The 20,244-nt window shown below is 41.9% G+C and overlaps 2 protein-coding genes across 4 annotated transcripts in view; both read left to right on the forward strand.

The window, feature by feature from the left end:
• rprd1b (regulation of nuclear pre-mRNA domain containing 1B) overlaps positions 1-20,244 on the forward strand; it is a 1,182,184-nt gene that overhangs the window by 827,593 nt on the left and 334,347 nt on the right. The window lies entirely within an intron of this gene.
• LOC114658453 (disks large-associated protein 4-like) overlaps positions 1-20,244 on the forward strand; it is an 894,521-nt gene that overhangs the window by 711,419 nt on the left and 162,858 nt on the right. For both annotated transcript variants that reach the window (XM_051932531.1, XM_028810525.2), the window contains exon 6: positions 16,522-17,769. In XM_051932531.1, the coding sequence (XP_051788491.1) occupies positions 16,591-17,769 (1,179 nt within the window). In that variant the 5' untranslated portion in view covers positions 16,522-16,590. The remainder of the gene's footprint in view (positions 1-16,521; positions 17,770-20,244) is intronic.

The following is a 20,244-nucleotide window of genomic DNA, read 5'->3' on the forward strand; positions in this document are numbered from 1 at the left end:
ATGAATGGTAAACGTACAGAGAAAGAGGAGGAAAACTGTGAATGCTCAAGTCAAGTGGATTCACTGCATGTTATTGTGCAGTCCGCCATTACTGGTGTCAGTGTAATCACAGTGGGATAGGCATGACTAGTGTCCACAGCTATATTGATGCAGATTTAGTATACTGTACAGGCTTTGTATACAAATACAATTGTGCGTGTGAATACAATTGTGACCCACATGATCGTATTGACTGTACTTGCCATCCCACTTGGTCCCTCTACCAATGTAAAGTATTGGGTTCCCTTGTAACCCATGAGACTTTCATCAATACTTATGTCACAATTGGGAACACACACCTTCTGAATATTTTGATGATCACCTAATAAACATCACACAGTTTGTACAGTTTTGATGCAGCATGACTGGCATCATCATAGTCATTGTTATTAGTGCAACAAAGGAATTTCGTAATGAGTGAAAAAGCACTCTCACTTATAACTTCGCCGAAAATGGGTGTCTGCAACAACCAGTCTATGGACCAATACCCTCTCTGGACTGGTTTTCCCACTATTACCCAAAGTATCAGGTGTGATGGACGGCCGGCGTTTCAGTCCAGCTGGGACGTCCCTCAACAGAAGAGACCAGCCTTTTCAGGGCAGTACATCCCCCGGGACACTAGATGGCAGCTCCCCTGGATGGAAATGGTTCCTCAGATTCCCACAGGGCAGTATGGGACATGGAGTCCATCTCTTCAGCCCTGTTGGGTGCCGTGGGTGCCGCCAGGGGGAGCTCACCAAGAACCCGTGACGCTAACCCGGAAGTACTTCAGTGTACTTGAAGAAGGCGTTTGACCCGGAGAAGGAATAAAAGGATTGTGGAAAGCCCAGCAGTTGAGCCGGAGTTGGGTAGGAGTGTGACGGAGCTGTTGGGTGTGGAGGATTGATTTGTATTATTGATTATCGATTTAAAAATTGTGGAGTGTGCGGTGCTTTGTGCACGTTATTAGAAGAATATTAATAAAGAACTATTCCTGGTGCTTTTAGCGTGTGTCCTGGACGTCTGTCTGGTGGGTTCAATGGCGCAACAGCGCCTCTAGCGTCCACACAGGAGACTGAAAAGCACCCACCTGTCATCTGCAGTGACAAGCTGCCAGCAATTATAACAAACAGATGGTTCACTGTAACTTTTCCGATCAGTTCAGCAATTATTTTCTCCACCAGACTATCATCAACAAATCATAAATAGTACAAATAATCATGAACAACCTATATCTTTAGACTGGGGTTACCCATAAATGGACAACAAGGAGGTAGAGGATTGACAACAGTTGTATGAAGCCGACACCAAACATGAACATCACTGAAACTTGGCAGATCAGAATCTACTAAACAGGCGCCAGTTTCACTGTCCAAGTCATCATGTGATGACCAATTCATGTTGACATCACTGTCTCTCGATATGAGTAATGGTTTGGTTTCAGTTTGTTCTAAAACTGGCTTTACGGCTTTAATTTTCTATTGTGTTTTTGGTTGAAGGCTGTTAAGCCACTCAAGAGTTCTCAAAGCATGTTTATTCCATCAAAAAAACCCTGGCTAATAACACAGAGGGCCAAGCAGAATCTTTATAAAATAAAAGATTTATCCATCCATCCATTTTCCAACCCACTGAATCCGAACACAGGGTCACGGGGGTCTGCTGGAGCCAATCCCAGCCAACACACGGCACAAGGCAGGAACCAATCCTGGGCAGGGTGCCAACCCACCGCAGGACACACACAAACACACCAAGCACACAATAGGGACAATTTAGAATCGCCAATCCACCTAACCTGCATGTCTTTGGACTGTGGGAGGAAACCGGAGCGCCCGGAGGAAACCCACGCAGACACGGGGAGAACATGCAAACTCCACACAGGGATGACCCAGGAAGCGAACCCAGTTCTCCTAACTGCGAGGCAGCAGCGCTACACACTGCACCACCGTGCCGCCCTAAAAGATTTATTCTTAATGAAAATGCTCTGAAACAATATGAAGTTCTGGGGTGCACAAAAAGGCAAAGAGAAGATTCCATCAAAGGAAATCCAAGGCAAACAATGTCCAAATACACAATTCAATAACAAAGTCAAAAAACAAAGTGGTCTTAAATTCCAGAAATTACAAAACACAAGCAAAAGACACAAGTAAACTCCTCAACTGATTCGAATGAATTGCCATGAACTGTGGGAAACCCTCTACTTCATAGGGCTATGGGCAGTCTCTGGCAGTGATGGGCAGATGGTTTCCTCTCCTGGGGAACTACCCACAAAACACTTGGAACATAACAAAAGCTTAGACACAAAATCACAAAGAAGGAATACTGCAAATGATTAACAAAAACAACAGCATAAATAAAATACTCAAAAATGAACAAAACATACATAAAAGAAGACTTTGAACCCCGTCAGGGAATCATCCCCACTCACAAATATTGACAAGTGGCAGAAAACATAGAAATATTTGTGACTTTTTGCAACATGATGTTATTTCATCTACTAGATGGCAACAGAATAATGCCGCAAGAGTTATTAAGGTTTAATACTGTAAAGCGGATCATTGCCTGTTACTCCGAGTCTGACTCGGGCTTAACCGTATTTACACAGAATTCCAAGCCAGGCTCAGGGTTAATACCAAGGCTGTTAAAGACTGGAAGTAACTTTAGTATCCGTACCAAAGACTACCTTTAGGGGCAGGGCCGTCATAACGTATGTGCACAATGGGCACTTGCCAGGGACCCCCAGGAGCATAGGGACCCACAGTGTTACTGATTTGCTATTAGAACAGGGGCTCCAGCACACTATTTTGCCCGGGGGCCTATGATGCTGGTAAGATGGCCCTGTCTGGGGGAGATGTAGTGCCTTTCTCCATTACAATCCCAGCCATCCAGTCAATAAAATATGAAATCTTTGTGTTGGACTCCTCCTGAGACATCATGGGAAGTTACGGCTTTAGATTTTTTTTTTGTTCTTTATTCCAATCTCCCCCCTCTTATAGTGCATTTATTTAAATTTCACTTTTTGTTCTTTCTGTATGTACTTTCTTTCTTCATTTTTTAGTATTAAACTTCTCACTGTTCCACTTATCTTTAGAAGTAGAAATGATGGAGCAGATTTCCAGCAGGGAATAAAATAGTTGGAGGGGCCTCTTTAGCACATCTCTTTTACTTGACAATTTTCTGGTATTGAAAGAAAATTACTAATCAGTCGTGTTTTAAGGCAAAGGTTTAAAAAAAAATAAATTTCATCCTCACGTACACAAAGCTGCCTATTCTGTCTCTCAACGGACAGTACCAACCAGTAGATAAGAAATCAGACTGGGGACTTAGGGCTTTTGCTTCTCTCCCCAATCCTTAGCAAGCCACTTCCCCAGCCCATCTGATGTCTTCTCACCTGACTTTCTTCTCTAGTAGGGCCCATGCCCTCTCAAAGAAGGTGGCACCGCTAGGCAGTGTAGCAGGGTTCACGTGAGTACGATTTGTTACAAAGTGTACAAGTGACATCACCCACTCAAAGTCAAAAGCCTGAATATTCACTTAGAGTTCTCCTTCAACTCAGTTGGCTTTGAATGTTTCATTGGATGGGCTGGCTGAAGATACCACTAGACCAGGAGATCATGCTGTGAAAGACGTGGCAGTGCAGAGGTTAGCATTGCCATCTTCCAGGTTGAGAGTTGTGGGTTCAGATTCTGATCTGGTGTGGAGTTTGCACAGTTACCTTTTACATACTGTGAAGATATAAATAAGAGACAAAACTCTTGTAAGGGTTTGGGGTTTTCCTGCCTCGTATACTGTGAGGTCTTTCTTAGACTTTGTCATACGCATAAATGAATTACAGTCAGGACAACGTGTTAATACAACAGGCGGATTTATATAACGGACAGACAGGAAATTATGTACAAGGGTTGATGGGAAAGTTCAGAAGATGTCTGGGTGATGTAGGAGTGTCAAGTGATGTCATCATAACGGTACAGGGTTGCGTTTGTAAACATGGAAGGGAACTCGAGTGCGTGATTTCTTATGGGTTTGTTTGCTCTTCAGTTTTCCTGCTGAATAAAAGAAAGAAGTGTTAGCACTCTGTTCCAAACCTATTCCCTGGGAAGTAGAGGGTGTCCCAAAATTCACGCAAGATTTGAATTTGGCGTCATTTGTGCGGTAAAGTGTTGCCAACGAAAAAAAAGACAGCGTGACTGCTCACAGTTCAGGGTTATTAAAAATGGAGCGCTACACCAAAGAACAACGCGTTTTTATTGTTGAGTAATATTTTAAAAATAATGAAGGTTTGGCAGCTACAGTTCGTAATTTTCGTACAAAATATGGTCGGAATAGTGATTTAACTTCATCAACTGTGAAGAGATTAATTAAAAAATTCAGGGAGACTGGATCAATTAGTGATCTTAGACACTCAGACCGTCCTTCAACAAGTCGTTCAACACAAAACATCGAAGCAGTTCGTGAGAATGTTGCTGAGAGTCCAGGAACATTAATTCGGCACCGTAGTCAAGAATTGAACATTTCGAGAAGCTCTCTACAGCGTATTCTCATGAAAGATTTGCATCTTTCATGCTTACAAAGTTCAATTGAGTCAAGAACTGAAGCCTACTGACCACGCACAGCGAAGAGAGTTCGTTGAATGGATTTTGGAACAACAACAAGTGAATGCCGATTTTTCGAACAAAATCATCTTCAGCGATGAGGCTCATTTTCATCTTGATCGTAAAAATTGTTGCATTTGGGGTTCAGAAAATCTACGAGTGATTGTTGAGACTTTTTTCTTTGGGGATTTTTGAAGTCTAAGGTTTATGCCATCAAGCCCATGACCACCCACGCCTTGAAGGAGGAGACTGAGCGCTGTATCAACGAAATTCAGCCACATTTATGCAAAACGGTCATGAAAAATTTCGACAAAAGAGTGCGTATGTGCCAGCAAAGCTGTGGAGGCCATTTACCCGATATGCTATTCCATACATAACTCTGTACTGTTTATCACGCTCCGTTGAGCCATTCGGCTGCTCTCTACTCGCTCGTGTGTGACAATACATTACCTTAGTTTTCTCCCTTGGACTTTCGAGTCAATTGGTGATTCGAAAGTATAGCCAGCCAGACTGACATCCTGCCCAGGGTGTGTGCCTGTCTTCCACCCACTGCTTCTGAGCTAGACTTTTCAAATAAAGGTAAATAAAATAAATTGGTTAAGCAGATCTCCAGGAAAGATTTCCTGAGGCAAAGATACCTTGTTGTGAAATTGATTTGAGATTTTATGAAAAACGTTTGCGCAATCAGCTCCCTGCTTGATACTTGTAAAACGAGGTGGCCACCTGTTTTAGCAGAGGATAAATTAGATAACATTTCCAACTGCAGCTGAGAAGTGACATTTAGAGCTGCAAATTCTATTAAGTGTGACTCCAAGACTGGTGACGGAGGTTGATTGGAGTAGTCAGCAGGATCTGGGACTCAATGGAAAGCAGTCAAGCGTCTCGAGTTGAAATGGAGATCCTGAAAGAAGAAACTCAGGTCTTTTTTATAGTGTAGCTGTCGGGTGTATTTGAATATCAGACATCCATGTATGACCAATGAGAATCGACTCTCATAAAACAAGCATATCATTGGTTTCATTTTTCAAGAAATCAGAGGACGAATAAGCAAACCAGAAATCTAAAATGTTAAGACTGGTGGAGTCCAGTGCTTAATACATAAATTGCGAGGTGCTGAAGCTCGTAGTGACTGTCCAGCGTGGAATGAGGGTGCGCCGACATTGGCAATTTAGGCACCAGAGTGCAGCGCTGTTAATTTTAAATTACATTAAATCCTATACTGTTTACGTGTATATCTTGCTATCTTAAGTTGTTTCCACAGTCCACAGTCTGTATAGCAGACTCGTGCTGGCGTTTGCATTCTTCTCAATCTCGCCCAATGCCTTTTTGCCCCCCATCGCCTTGCTCTTGTTTTTTAATCTCTCAACCTCCATGTCAGCATCCACACTCACTGCACCAGAACCTGCTTTTTTTGGTTTTCTATGCTGACATGATTTACTTCAACCTTTTTTCTTTTTCACATTAGCCAATCAAAAAGGAAATAGGTGTAACATTAACAAGGCTGATTTTATAAAGTTTAAACGAACTCTCTGTAATAAACATTATTAAAAAAAAATAAAAACACATATTTTATGTATACCTTGGGGTCTTGGGAAGCATTTGGAGGTCCCAGAGCACAAAAGACTCAAACTCAGAGGAACATGAGCTGAGCTGGTGGGGTTCATTAATTAGGTGGATTCTCATAATCCAAGAAAGTGTGTAGCACTTGGTGGGTGTGCTTCAATCAGGCATCTTAAATTCTTAAACACATTCTTTATTTCTTTTGTGAAAGAGAGAAAGAATTTAGAGAGAATGTATAAATATATATACAGTGCATCCAGAAAGTATTCACAGCGCATCACTTTTTCCACATTTTGTTATGTTACAGCCTTATTCCAAAATGGATTAAATTCATTTTTTTCCTCATAATTCTACACACAACACCCCATAATGACAACGTGAAAAAAGTTTACTTGAGGTTTTTGCAAATTTATTAAAAATAAAAAAACTGAGAAATCCCATGTACATAAGTATTCACAGCCTTTGCTCAATACTTTGTCGATGCACCTTTGGCAGCAATTACAGCCTCAAGTCTTTTTGAATATGATGCCACAAGCTTGGCACACCTATCCTTGGCCAGTTTCGCCCATTCCTCTTTGCAGCACCTCTCAAGCTCCATCAGGTTGGATGGGAAGCGTCGGTGCACAGCCATTTTAAGATCTCTCCAGAGATGTTCAATCGGATTCAAGTCTGGGCTCTGGCTGGGCCACTCAAGGACATTCACAGAGTTGTCCTGAAGCCACTCCTTTGATATCTTGGCTGTGTGCTTAGGGTCGTTGTCCTGCTGAAAGATGAACCGTCGCCCCAGTCTGAGGTCAAGAGCGCTCTGGAGCAGGTTTTCATCCAGGATGTCTCTGTACATTGCTGCAGTCATCTTTCCCTTTATCCTGACTAGTCTCCCAGTCCCTGCCACTGAAAAACATCCCCACAGCATGATGCTGCCACCACCATGCTTCAATGTAGGGATGGTATTGGTCTGGTGATGAGCGGTGCCTGATTTCCTCCAAGTGTGACGCCTGGCATTCACACCAAAGAGTTCAATCTTTGTCTCATCAGACCAGAGAATTTTCTTTCTCATGGTCTGAGAGTCCTTCAGGTGCATTTTGGCAAACTCCAGGCGGACTGCCATGTGCCTTTTACTAAGGAGTGGCTTCCGTCTGGCCACTCTACCATACAGACCTGATTGGTGGATTGCTGCAGAGATGGTTGTCCTTCTGGAAGGTTCTCCTCTGTCCACAGAGGACCTCTGGAGCTCTGACAGAGTGACCATCGGGTTCTTGGTCACCTCCCTGACTAAGGCCCTTCTCCCCCGATCACTCAGTTTAGATGGCCGGCCAGCTCTAGGAAGAGTCCTGGTGGTTTTGAACTTCTTCCACTTACGGATGATGGAGGCCACTGTGCTCATTGGGACCTTCAAAGCAGCAGAAATTTTTCTGTAACCTTCCCCAGATTTGTGCCTCAAGACAATCCTGTCTCGGAGGTCTACAGACAATTCCTTTGACTTCATGCTTGGTTTGTGCTCTGACATGAACTGTCAACTGGTGGACCTTATATAGACAGGTGTGTGCCTTTCCAAATCATGTCCAGTCAACTGAATTTACCACAGGTGGACTCCAATGAAGCTGCAGAAACATCTCAAGGATGATCAGGGGAAACAGGATGCACCTGAGCTCAATTTCGAGCTTCATGGCAAAGGCTGTGAATACTTATGTACATGTGCTTTCTCAATTTTTTATTTTTAATAAATTTGCAAAAACCTCAAGTAAACTTTTTTCACGTTGTCATTATGGGGTGTTGTGTGTAGAATTCTGAGGAAAAAAATGAATTTAATCCATTTTGGAATAAGGCTGTAACATAACAAAATGTGGAAAAAGCGATGTGCTGTGAATACTTTCCGGATGCACTTTATGTCTATATATGTCTTAATAAGGGTGGCACGGTGGCGCAGTGGTAGCGCTGCTGCCTTGCAGTAAGGAGACCTGGGTTCGCTTTCCGGGTCCTCCCTGCGTGGAGTTTGCATGTTCTCCTCGTGTCTGCGTGGGTTTCCTCCCACAGTCCAAAGACATGCAGGTTAGGTGCAATGGTGATCCTAAACTGTCCCTAGTGTGTGCTTGGTGTGTGTCCTGCGGTGGGCTGGCTCCCTGCCGGGGATTTGTTCCTGCCTTGTGCCCTGTGTTGGCTGGGATTGGCTCCAGCAGACCCCTGTGTTAGGATATAGCAGGTTGAATAATGACTGACTGTCATTATATACTCATTGGCCATTTCATTAGGTACACCTGTTCATCTGCTTGTTATTGCAAATATCTAATTAGTCAATCACGTGGCAGTAACTCAATGCATTTCAGCATGTAGACCTTGTCAAGACAACCTGCTGAAGTTCAAACCAAGCATCAGAATGGGGAAGAAAGGAGACTGAAGTGACTTTGAATGTGACATGATTGTTGGTGCCACACAGGCTGGTTTGAGTATTTCAGAAACTGCTGATCTAGTGAGATTTCCACACACAACCATCTCCAGGGTTTACAAAGAATGGTCTCAAAAAAGGAAAATATCCAGTGAGTGTCAGATTTCTGGGCAAAAATGCTTTGTTGATGCCAGAGGTCAGAGGAAAATAGCCAGACTGGTTTGAGCTGATAGGAAGGCAATAGTAACTCAAATATCCACTCGTTACAATTAAGGTGTGCAGAAGAGCATCTCTGAACACACAACATGTCAAACCTTGGAGCAGATGGGCTACAGCAGCAGGAGACCACAGCAGATGCCACTCTTGTTAGCTATGAACAAGCAACTGAGACTACAATTCACACAGGTTTACCAGCATTAGACAATAGAAGATTGGAAAAGCATTACCTGGTCTGCTGAGTCTCGATTTCTGGTGTACATTTGGATTTGGCTCAGAATTTGGCATCAAAAACATTAAAGCATGGATCAACCCTGCCTTGTATCAACTGTTCAGGCTGGTGGTGGTGGTGTGTAATGTGTTCTATTGGATTGAGATCTGGTGAGCTGTGGAGGCCATTTGAGTCCAGTGAACTCATTGTCACGTTCAAGAAACCAGTTTGAGATGATTTGAGCTTTGTGACATGGCGTGTTATCCAGCTGGAAGTAGCCATTAGAAGATGAGTACACTGCGGTCATAATGGGATGGACATGGTCTGCAACAATACTCAGGTAGGTTGTGGCATTTAAATTATGCTCATTAGGTACAAAGTAGATCAGCAGCTTCTGAAATACTCAGACCAGCTTGTCTGGCACCAACAATCATGCCACATTCAAAGTCACTTCAGTCACCTTTCTTCCTCATTCTGATGCTTGGTTTGAACTTCAGCAGGAGGTCTTGACAAGGTCTACATGCTGAAATGCATTGAGTAATTGCCACGTGATTGACTAATTAGATATTTGCAATAACAAGCAGATGAACAGGTGTACCTAATGAAATGGGCAATGAGTATATTTAAGACAGTCGGTCAGTCAGTCATTATTCAACCTGCTATATCCTAACTACAGGGTCACGGGGGTCTGCTGGAGCCAATCCCAGCCAACACAGGGCACAAGGCAGGAACAAATCCCCGGCAGGGAGCCAGCCCACCGCAGGACACACACCAAGCACACACTAGGGACAATTTAGGATCGCCAATGCACCTAACCTGCATGTCTTTGGACTTTGGGCCCCTTTGTACCTAATGAGCATCATTTAAATGCCACAACCTACTGTTGCAGACCATGTCCATCCCATTATGACCGTAGTGTACTCATCTTCTAATGGCTACTTCCAGCAGGATAACACGCCATGTCACAAAGCTGAAATCATCTCAAACTGGTTTCTTGAACATTACAATGAGTTCACCGGACTCAAATGGCCTCCACAGTCACCAGATCTCAATCCAATAGAACTTCTTCAGGGTTTGGTGGAACAGGAGATTCACATCATGGATGTGCAGCCAACAAATCTGAAGCACCTGCTTGATGTTATCATGTCAATATGGACGGAAATCCCTGAGGAATATTTCCTGCACATCATTGAAGCTAGGCCACGGAGAATTACGGCAGGGAGTCCAACCTGGTGCTAGCAAGGTGTACCTAATAAAGTGGCCAGTGAGTGTATATTTCTGACTGTATTGAGAATTACAGAAGGAGCTGAATAACACTTGTTAATAAGACAGCTAATGCCACAGCACTTGAGCTATGGCAATAAGTGTTTTAAATAGGGCCTAAACATATAATGACAAAGAAAATTCCTAGGGAAAAATAATAAGAAAAATTGCAAAAATTAAGAAAAAGAAAGGTAGTGGATAAATTATTAAAAAGACAAAAAATGAAAAAAAAAATGCACAAACCGTCACAAAGTCGTATAATTAGTATCCTTCAGAGGCAAGGAAATTTACCAACAGTAGCAGATCATTTTCCTTCACTTTCGATTAAGTATTGAGTTCTGTAGAGTGATACCGGCCATGAAATGGATAGATAGATAGATAGATAGATAGATAGATAGATAGATAGATAGATAGATAGATAGATAGATAGATAGATAGATAGATAGATAGATAGATAGATAGATAGATAGATAGATAGATAGATAGATAGATAGATAGATAGATAGATAGATAGATAGATAGATAGATAGATAGATAGATAGATAGATAGATAGATAGATACTTTATTAATCCCAGGGGGAAATTCACATACTCCAGCAGCAAAAAATAATAAATTAAAGAGTAATAAAAAATGCAGGTAAAAAAACAGACAATAACTTGAATAATGTTCAACGTTTACCCCCTCTGGTGGAATTGAAGAGTCGCACAGTTTGGGGGAGGAATGATCTTCTCAGTCTGTCAGTGGAGCAGGACGGTGACAGCAGTCTGTCGCTGAAACTGCTCCTCTGTCTGGAGATGACACTGTTTAATGGATGTAGTGAATTCTCCATAATTGATAGGAGCCTGCTGAGTGCACGTTGCTCTGCTACGGATGTCAAACCGTCCAGCTCTATGCCAACAATAGAGCCTGCCTTCCTCACCAGTTTGTCCAGGTGTGAGGCATCCTTCTTCTTAATGCGAAATGTGAGTAAAAATAAGTTTAAAACAAATATATCAGAGGCACTCCAAAAATACCTGGAGGCCATGAAGCTTATAGACTTCAGACATGAGGAGAAGTAGAGAGCAAATGTGAAAGTGCCCCAGATGTGCGCGAGCGTCCCTCTTCCCTCTGGCTGGAGCGTCACACTTGCCCCTCTTGCACTGATCCCGTCCCCTGTTCCCTTTCGGACTGTCAGATCACCCGCCAGTCCTTTCTGATCCGAATGCTAAGAGATCTCTCAGCAGACGTACCTCAGCCTTGGATTTGCATTTGCTGATATTAACTCTGACAGAAACTTTAAGTAGAAAACTAGGTGTTTCAGAGAATGAAACCTATAATCTCCTTACCGAATTGACTGCACTTTTTTTTTTTATTTCTCAAATTCATTTGACGGGAAGAAGGCTTAGAAAATTATATTTCCAGCTTTTATCTTCAGTTACGTTACCTGAATATTAAAGAGCTCCTTTTGGTTAAATGTAGATTTTCAGTGATGCCTTACATATTGCCAAGGCCTAATAATAGAAGAGCTACAGTAAGAAACTAAAAAGTTTCCAGCACTGTCGCTCGTCGGCTCATTCCAACAGGCGCCGTCATGGAAGTCGACAGGTGACGCTTTAAGGAAGGCTGACGGACTGGACATGAGTCCAGCTGACCCAGGCCAACATCAAGGCAGCAGGCTGTGACTGTCACCCCTGTGATCCTGATACATTTTTCAAGGCACTGAATGTTTTTCTGCTTTGTTCTGTAGCGGCCTTTTGGACAGACGGAATAATAAACAACACCAAAAAAAAACAATCCTTTAATTTAACTTTTGTTTTGATGGGGAAGATGAGACAGTGCCTAGTTTTTTTTGAACAACATCATCCTGAGCAGATGGGGTTCTTGGAAACTGCTAAAATTTCCTTTAAGATGAGCTCAGCAAATTGCTGAAGTGGAAGTAAAAGTAATTATCTGTCACCGTTAGCCGCGGTGGGTGGCAGGCCTTCAGAGGTAATGAGAAATGGTTTGCAAAAGGCGTGCGAGCAGACCGTGTGAAGGCTGGAGCGTTGGCTGCACCACCACCTGGTCTGACTAAGGGCTCTGGCCCTGGATCATGGAGACATTAGATAGTAGAGTGACCACAAGTGATGACGAGACCAGTCAGCAAGGCTAGGTGACAGGCTGAGCGCTAGACACTTGATGTGTGGCACATGATGATATTCTGAAGCGGTCAGATGACAATGTAGAGTCATGGCATTCTTTACAGAGGTTCAGACTGATACCAGGACATGACGCTGCAGCCCAGTACTGAAGTGTAGTGTGACACTGACAAGTGGTGGCGTTCATGCTGCAGGTGCACAATGTGGTTCAATACACACGTAGAAGACCACCTGTTGGCACTGTGTGAGAGTAGACATTACTAATTTAATTTGGGGTAGGATAACAATGATTCAGCTCCGAGATTCACTGCTCAGCCATGAGATGCATTATGGAGGTCAATGAGGTGATTTGAGCGAATTACAGCTTGATGGCGCAGACAATAACAAGGTGTAAAGTGGAGTTAGTGAGAGACAGGCCTTAATCCTGAGGTGCAAAGTGACAATAAGTTCAATCACAAAGTGCCAGCTGATGCAAAAGAGCAAGATGCAGGATGACACCTTGGAGCACTGGAATTGAAAAACAAGGTGCAAGGTGCGCTGCAGAGAGAAATGGTGCAATAAGGAGGCGAAGGATAACAACTGGAGCAACAGAATTTAATAGCTTGAAGCTGAATGACACTGTAGGGAACTCATTTTAAAAAGAGAGGCGCAGGGTGACATCAGGCTGAAACAAGTGAAAATTCAGGTCTATAGGTGGGAACAAAATTGACTCAGACACAGGAAGCAAAGGGTAATGATGATGGGGGCCTTTTCGTTATTAGGTGACGATAAAAGCGGCGTCAGTGCTGGGGCTGCTTCTCTTTTTATTATACATAAACTAGGGGGCTCTGCCACCTGCTCGTTTTGCTCGCCCACCCCTGGATTTGGTTAACTGGGTATACGATTTAAAGAAATTGTAATTTTCATGGGAATTGTTACATAGTGTTTCAATTCTATGTTGCATCGCTTCTCCCTGATCATAAATACACACCCGACCGAATTGTGGTTTCTTTGAAATTAAACTTGGCGTAGCTTTAATTGTTGCGGGACCTCAGATTCTCAGAGCGTATGGTCCATTATTGCGTACATCTACGTTTTGAGCATTGAATGATGCGAACGCAAAAAGATTATTGTAGACTCGGATTTTTTGCCTGTAGTGTTTGTGGATTTCACTTTCACCAAACAACAAATCTTTTAATTCTCGCGGATAGGCCTCTTCAAGTAGGCAATACTACTTTTTCCTGATGGCAACACGAATTAGACCAGCGTTTCTCAACCTTTAAGTATTTGTGACCCGAGTTTTCATAACAGTTTTAATCGACACCCCCCTAACGTTTTTTTGAAAGGAGCCCACTAATACCAATTTGTTCTTTTTAAATTAATGATATACAGTAATCCCTCCTCCATCGCGGGGGTTGCATTCCAGAACCCCCTGCGAAAGGTGAAAATCTGCGAAGTAGAAACCATATGTTCATATGGTTCATTTTATATATTTTAAGCCCTTATAAATTCTCCCACACTATTATAAACATTTCCCGCACAATTATACGGCATAAACCCTTTGTATTCTCTTAGATATTAGGTAAGATTCGTTGAAATTATGTATGTAAACACAGTTTATATACAGTAAAACCTAAATATTATTTTAAAGATATCGAGCGTCTCCGATATCACATATGTTACAGCCATTACGACAGACAGGCCACCAGCAATAAATACGTACAATGCAAGAAAAATTGTATACAGTAAAATGTGTGTACAGTGACACTAAACTATGTACATGTAATAAGTACTGTACGTAGATAATTAATTATGGTTACTCACCAACAATGACACGATGACTTGTCCGATAACGATGAGTTTAATTTTACTGCACAACAAAGGATAGCGTTACAGCTCTTCTAAAGGAGCCTCTTCAGGCGACTGTGTAGCACCGCCATTGTTCTTCTACCAGCACTCTTCAATCCAAATCCCTAAAGCAGATTCCATCCAGACTACTGCCTTATCACGTCCACTTGCAACTCGTTTTGCGCCCTGGTTAAAGGACACTGCGGCCGTAGATCTTATATGCTTTTCCTCCTTTTTAAATAAAAAGAATCGTGGACTCATTGATGCCGTAATGGTGTCCTGCAGCGGTGTAGCTGTTTCCTTCCTTCAACATATCCAAAACTTTTACCTTTTCTGCAATCATTTGCATCTTCTGTTGGTGCTTGGACACGGCCCTGGAGGCAGTAGCAGGAGCACGTTAATGCTGAATGAGTGAGATGAGACTTCCTGGTTAATGCAGCACTCCGTCGCTGAGCCAATCAGCAGCACACAGGAACTTAACTGCGTGCTCTGATTGGGTAGCTTCTCAGCCATCCGCCAATAGCGTCCCTTGTATGAAATCAACTGGGCAAACCAACTGAGGAAGCATGTACCAGAAGTAAAAAGACCCATTGTCCGCAGAAACCCACGAAGCAGCGAAAAATCCGCATTATATATTTAGATATGCTTACATACAAAATCCGCGATAGAGTGAAGCCGCGAAAGTCGAAGCGCGATATAGCGAAGGATTACTGTATCATAGATGCATATTTTATTATACCTACTTAACTTTTATCGACATTTATCTAACTCTATATTTATTTTTCTAGTATCAGAATGTAGTTTAAGTTAATTTGTTTTGGTTTCAATAGATGTATTTTTCATATTTTCGATTCTTGTTTTCTTTTTTTCATATCTTCGCACCCCCCCTTGGGGGGCCTGCCCCACAGATTGAGAACCACTGAATTACACAATCTACAAGTCTCCGACTTAAACTTTAAAGCCTTACGATATCTACATACTTCTGACATATCACCTATGTCCATATATTCAAACTCTTTTTGCTGTTCCGTTATTTCACCGAGTAATAATTTCCATTAGTTTGTGCTAATGCAATCTTTACGTCCTTTTTTTTGATACTTTCGAATTTTACTACTTTCATATTCTTTAACTTGCTCTGCATGTGTATCGCGCCAACGTTTTTGAATGTCTTTATGAACTCTTTTATTTCTAACCCCAATTGGACCTACGAGGTTTTCAATTCCACTTGGTCCGGGCTGATTATTACTTTCCTTATTTTCAGAATTTGCACATAGCTGCTCTTTCTTCTTCGCTTAGTCGCTGACGTGCCATCTAGAACGTATAACATTTTTAAGAGCTGGGAGCACATGAAGTGTGTCTGCCAAAAGCATTCCAACAACTGAGAGGTTAGATGTCCAATTGTTTGTAAGTAGGGCGTGATTTGCAAAAGTCACCGTCTCACGGGTCTTGCTTCCAAAGGTTGTCAAGTCTAGTCTCGCAGGACGTCAAAGTGTCTTTCTGAGAAGATCACGTCTCGACCCAAGATTTTTTTATTATAATAGAGAGACAATCTGGTCAAGAATAAGTTGATGATACCAAGCTACTTGCATTGGGAAATCAGATTTAATAAAGTAAATGTAGGTATTACACATAGGATGTAAAAATATTAGATGTAAATTTACAATGGGAGTCTGAAAATTATGAGTAGGACCTGGGAGTCATAGTGGACTTTTCATTGTCTATGTCCAGGTAGTGTACAGAAGCTATGAAGAAAGCTACTAGGATGTTGGCTTATACAGATGTGGACACATTTGTTGGTCCCCTTTCAGCTCATTGGAACAGTGTTGTATGTCTCTTGAAAAGTGACGAACTGAAGAGCAATTGTCCTCTCTGGACCTGCATGCCTTTAATATGTCATCAAGTAAAGCAAAGCAAGTGTGAAAGGAGATCAGGTATTGCTGATTTTACAAAAATATTTCAAAATGGTCTGGACACATTTGTTGGGACCCCTAGTACAGATTATAAATTATTGGATCAGAGTGATTTTTCAGACTAGCTGTTTTCTTTAATTACTCTTACACACGTCTCCAATCAGTCATTCAGACAGCTTAAATGGAGAAAAGTCGTCAATCTGCTATTTGACACATGTAATCCATGTCTTAAAGGTTATTATTTCCAAAAAAGAAAAAACCCTTTCTAGCAGCCATGGTCTTACTGCATAATTCCTTAATCAGGCAAAGGGATGTTGAAAAACATGACCATGGATGGAAATCTTCTGGCAGAAGGATAGATCTTGTATCTTTCTGGAAGATATGGCTTTAATCTGTGACTTGTTTTCTTCTTTTTCTTGTTTGTAGGATCATCCCAACCCAACTGTTGTCACCTTCCTGGCTGGGACAATGTTTTAAAACAGGATAGCCAGCAGCATGAAAGGGCTAGGAGCAAACCGCAGTCGCCACCTCTCCGATTCCTGTGATCCAACTAGAGGCCATTCGGAATCCATGTATCCTACAGTGGCAGACCCACGCAGTCCATACCTGCTGAGCCCGACCATGGACCCTTACAGTACCATGAACCCCTCACACCATTTCCCAATTACAAACCCCACTTCCTTACCCACTGACTGCCTGCTACCCTTGAACAATCAGTTGTCCACCAGCAGTACCTTCCCGCGCATCCACTACAACTCGCACTTTGATACCCGGCAGCCAGAATACTCGGCAACTTCAATTCCCACTGGGGGTGGCTTAAGTGGAATCAGCACTGGCACCATTGGGACCTCTCTGTCTATGGGGGGTATAGGAGGAGGGACGATTATCACCAGCGGCTCAGCTACAATCTCAGCAGGAAGTAAGATGAATCGGCTGCCACCCAATCTGCTTGATCAGTTTGAGAAGCAGCTGCCTATTCACCGAGATGGCTTCAGCACATTACAGTTCCATCGAGGTTCTACCGCAAAGCAGCGAAGTGAAAGTCCTGGCCGCATCCGCTACCTGGTCCATTCTGTGCAGAAACTTTTTGCCAAGTCTCAGTCCTTAGAAGGAGCTGTTAAAGGCAGCCTTAATGGAAAGTTCTCCAACAGCAGTAGCAACGAAGATCCCAAACAAAACCGACGCAGCAAGAGCAAAGACCGGGCCAAAACTGAAAGCAGTAAGCGTAGGGTGCGGACCAACATATCAGGATTATGGAGCTCTGATGATAACTTAGATGGAGATGCGTGTAGCTACCGCACTCCTATGGCCCTTATGACTTTGGGCAGACGTGGGCCGGATACCCAGGGACCTTCTAAGTACCTAATGAATGCTTACAACACCATCAGTGAGCATACTCTCAAGGCTTCCAAGAGCAACAACGACCTCAAGTTTCAGGTCTACCCCACCATGTCAGTCACTGATAGCGGGGGAGGTGGAGGTGGAGGAGGAGGAGGAGGAGGAGGAGGAGGAGGAGGGGGCTTGGGAGATGGTAAATGTGTTAAGCGAGGTTCCTGGTCCACCCTCACATTCAGTCAGGCACGACAAGTCTGCCAGAAGGGATCTGCAACAATTGACAAAGCTCTGCTCAAATCCAAGTCCTGCCACCAAGAACTCACCTGTCGTTACCTTCAGGTAGGAAGTGAAGTCTGTTGGGTAACTTTACTTTTTGTGATAGGATTGATCTTATAGTGAGGACAAATAATCAAAATGTGGAATGCTTTATCTGGTATAATTTAAAATTTGTGTTTAAAATGTTTTTGTTCAAATGGCCTGAACATTTTTGCATAAAACAAATGGTCAAAAACTGCAGTATGGAAACGTGTAAAGCTGCTGTATGCTTTTACAGTGCCCTCCATACTGTTTGGGACACAGGCTCATTTTTCCTTGATTTTCCCCTCTGTCACACAGTTTAAAATTTCAATATCAAACAATTCAGACGTGATTAAAGTGCACATTGCAGACTTTCATTTAAACGTATTTGCAAACACTTCAGTCACACTATGTAGAAATGACATTTCAGGGCACACAGCAATGACAGGTCTATTAAAGCCGTCATATTTACGACTTTGTCGCACATCTCTTACATGAAATGACTGCTTGAAGTCTGCAATCCATAGACGTCACCAGGTGCTGCGAAAACTTTCTAACAACTGTGTCGAATTTATTCTATGGAATAAGTTACCATCTAGTGTGGTAGACAGTAGGACATTGGGGACCATGAAAGCTCGACGTGTGGTTATTTTGGAGAATAGGATCGATAAGCTTTTCCAGGCTAAATTGTTCCCGTCAGAACTGTTTTAATGTTTTCTTGCAGAGTTTCTATTATCCTTAGGGAAATGAAAGTTCAAAACAGAAAACACTTGACTGTCTTGTTTAAAATGAAAGATGATGCATTTGACATCACATATCGACACACCGGGCATATGAATCAATGCAATCTTCCATCCCTTGCCAATGTCATCATTGCAAAACATAAAATAAGTAAATAAATAACACACTGAATTGAAGTGAGTAGAAAATATCTATATATATAGTAAGACCCCGCTTAATGTGGGGATACATTCCAAGAAATCCCAGCGCTAAACGAAACAGTGTTAAATGAGGTCATCTTATCACATAAATAATGGAAATAGGTGAAACAGGACAGAGAATAAGAAAAGTTTCTTTTTTTTTTATTTTGTAACATGTATAATGAAATACTTTTTATTACATTAATTATAGACATTTTTTATTGCTAATATCGATTTATATTCATAAATCATTCATGAAAATCAAAAATATTCGAGTAAATACATAATTTATGTTTGTGATGGCTCTTAATGTCGCTGGAAATGCAGCAGCTGCTTTCGCATCTCCACTTGCCGTTTCTCCAGTAATCTGTAAGTTATGAAGATTGTTTCTGGTTTTAAATCGATGGAACCATCCTCAACTAGCTGTGAAATTTTCACTGGTGTCACCTTTTTCATTCTGAATGTGGTTAAAAATTGATTTCACTTTTTCCATTATGATTGCTTGACTTAATGGCATATTGCATTCGACTTCATCATCAATCCAGATGGAAAGTCGTTTTTCCATTTCCTCAATCACATTGCTTCTGGAACGGGTAATTTTTGTTGCAGAAGTCGTTGTGGTTGTAGTTGCTGATGATACGATTTTCTCAAAATTTTTAAAAATTGTCCGTATTGTTGAAGTTGACACATTTAATTCAGTGCTGATATCAATTTGGCGTTCACCTACATCTGATCGTCTGAGCGTTTTAGTTTCCAGTGAAATGGTTTTTCTTGTCACTTTACTTTTTTTTCTTTGCAAATACTCATTTTAAAACTAAAAAGGGATAATTGTTATTTATTACAGTAAAATAAATTGTTATGTTTATATCCTTACATAATAACATTGATGACCAATCATAAATGAACAGTGATGAAGCAGGCATACATACTATACTGCACTGATATCAAATGCACCGCTAGACTGCATGTGAGTATCTAATCAAGTCGTGCGATTGCAGTGAAAACCAACATTTTCACCGAAAAATGCGCTTTTATGTGACTACAAAGTGAATCAATGAAAAATTAGAATTTGAAAAAAAAAAACGCATAAAACCGAAACAGCATTAAACGGATCTGTGTTAAGCGGGATCGTACTGCATATATATATATATATGTATATATATATATATATATATATATATATATATATATATATATATATATATATATATATATTGTGACAGATAGAGGGCGCTGTCGTCCTCTTGAACCCTCTGACTTGACTCCAGACACCAGGTAAAAGTCCAATAATTATATTTATTCAGACAATACAGTGCACAAAGCACCCTCCTCTCCACAATACTCATATAATACACAAATAATCAATCAATACAATCCTCCACACTCCCAGACGCGTTGTCACCCTTCCATCCAGCTCAGCTCGACGTCTGGGATTTCCCATAGTCCTTTTATAGTCCTTGACACTTCCGGGTCATATAAAAACTCTTCTTCTTCACCCCGGAAGCACGTCATACTTCCTGTCACTATGACTACGACGTACTTCCGGGTTATAGGGCACATAATAGTCTCTGGACCTTCCTGCAGCGTCCCCTGGAGG

The sequence above is a fragment of the Erpetoichthys calabaricus genome, chromosome 10, assembly GCF_900747795.2.
Source record: "Erpetoichthys calabaricus chromosome 10, fErpCal1.3, whole genome shotgun sequence".
Classification (NCBI taxonomy): Eukaryota; Metazoa; Chordata; class Cladistia; order Polypteriformes; family Polypteridae; genus Erpetoichthys; species Erpetoichthys calabaricus.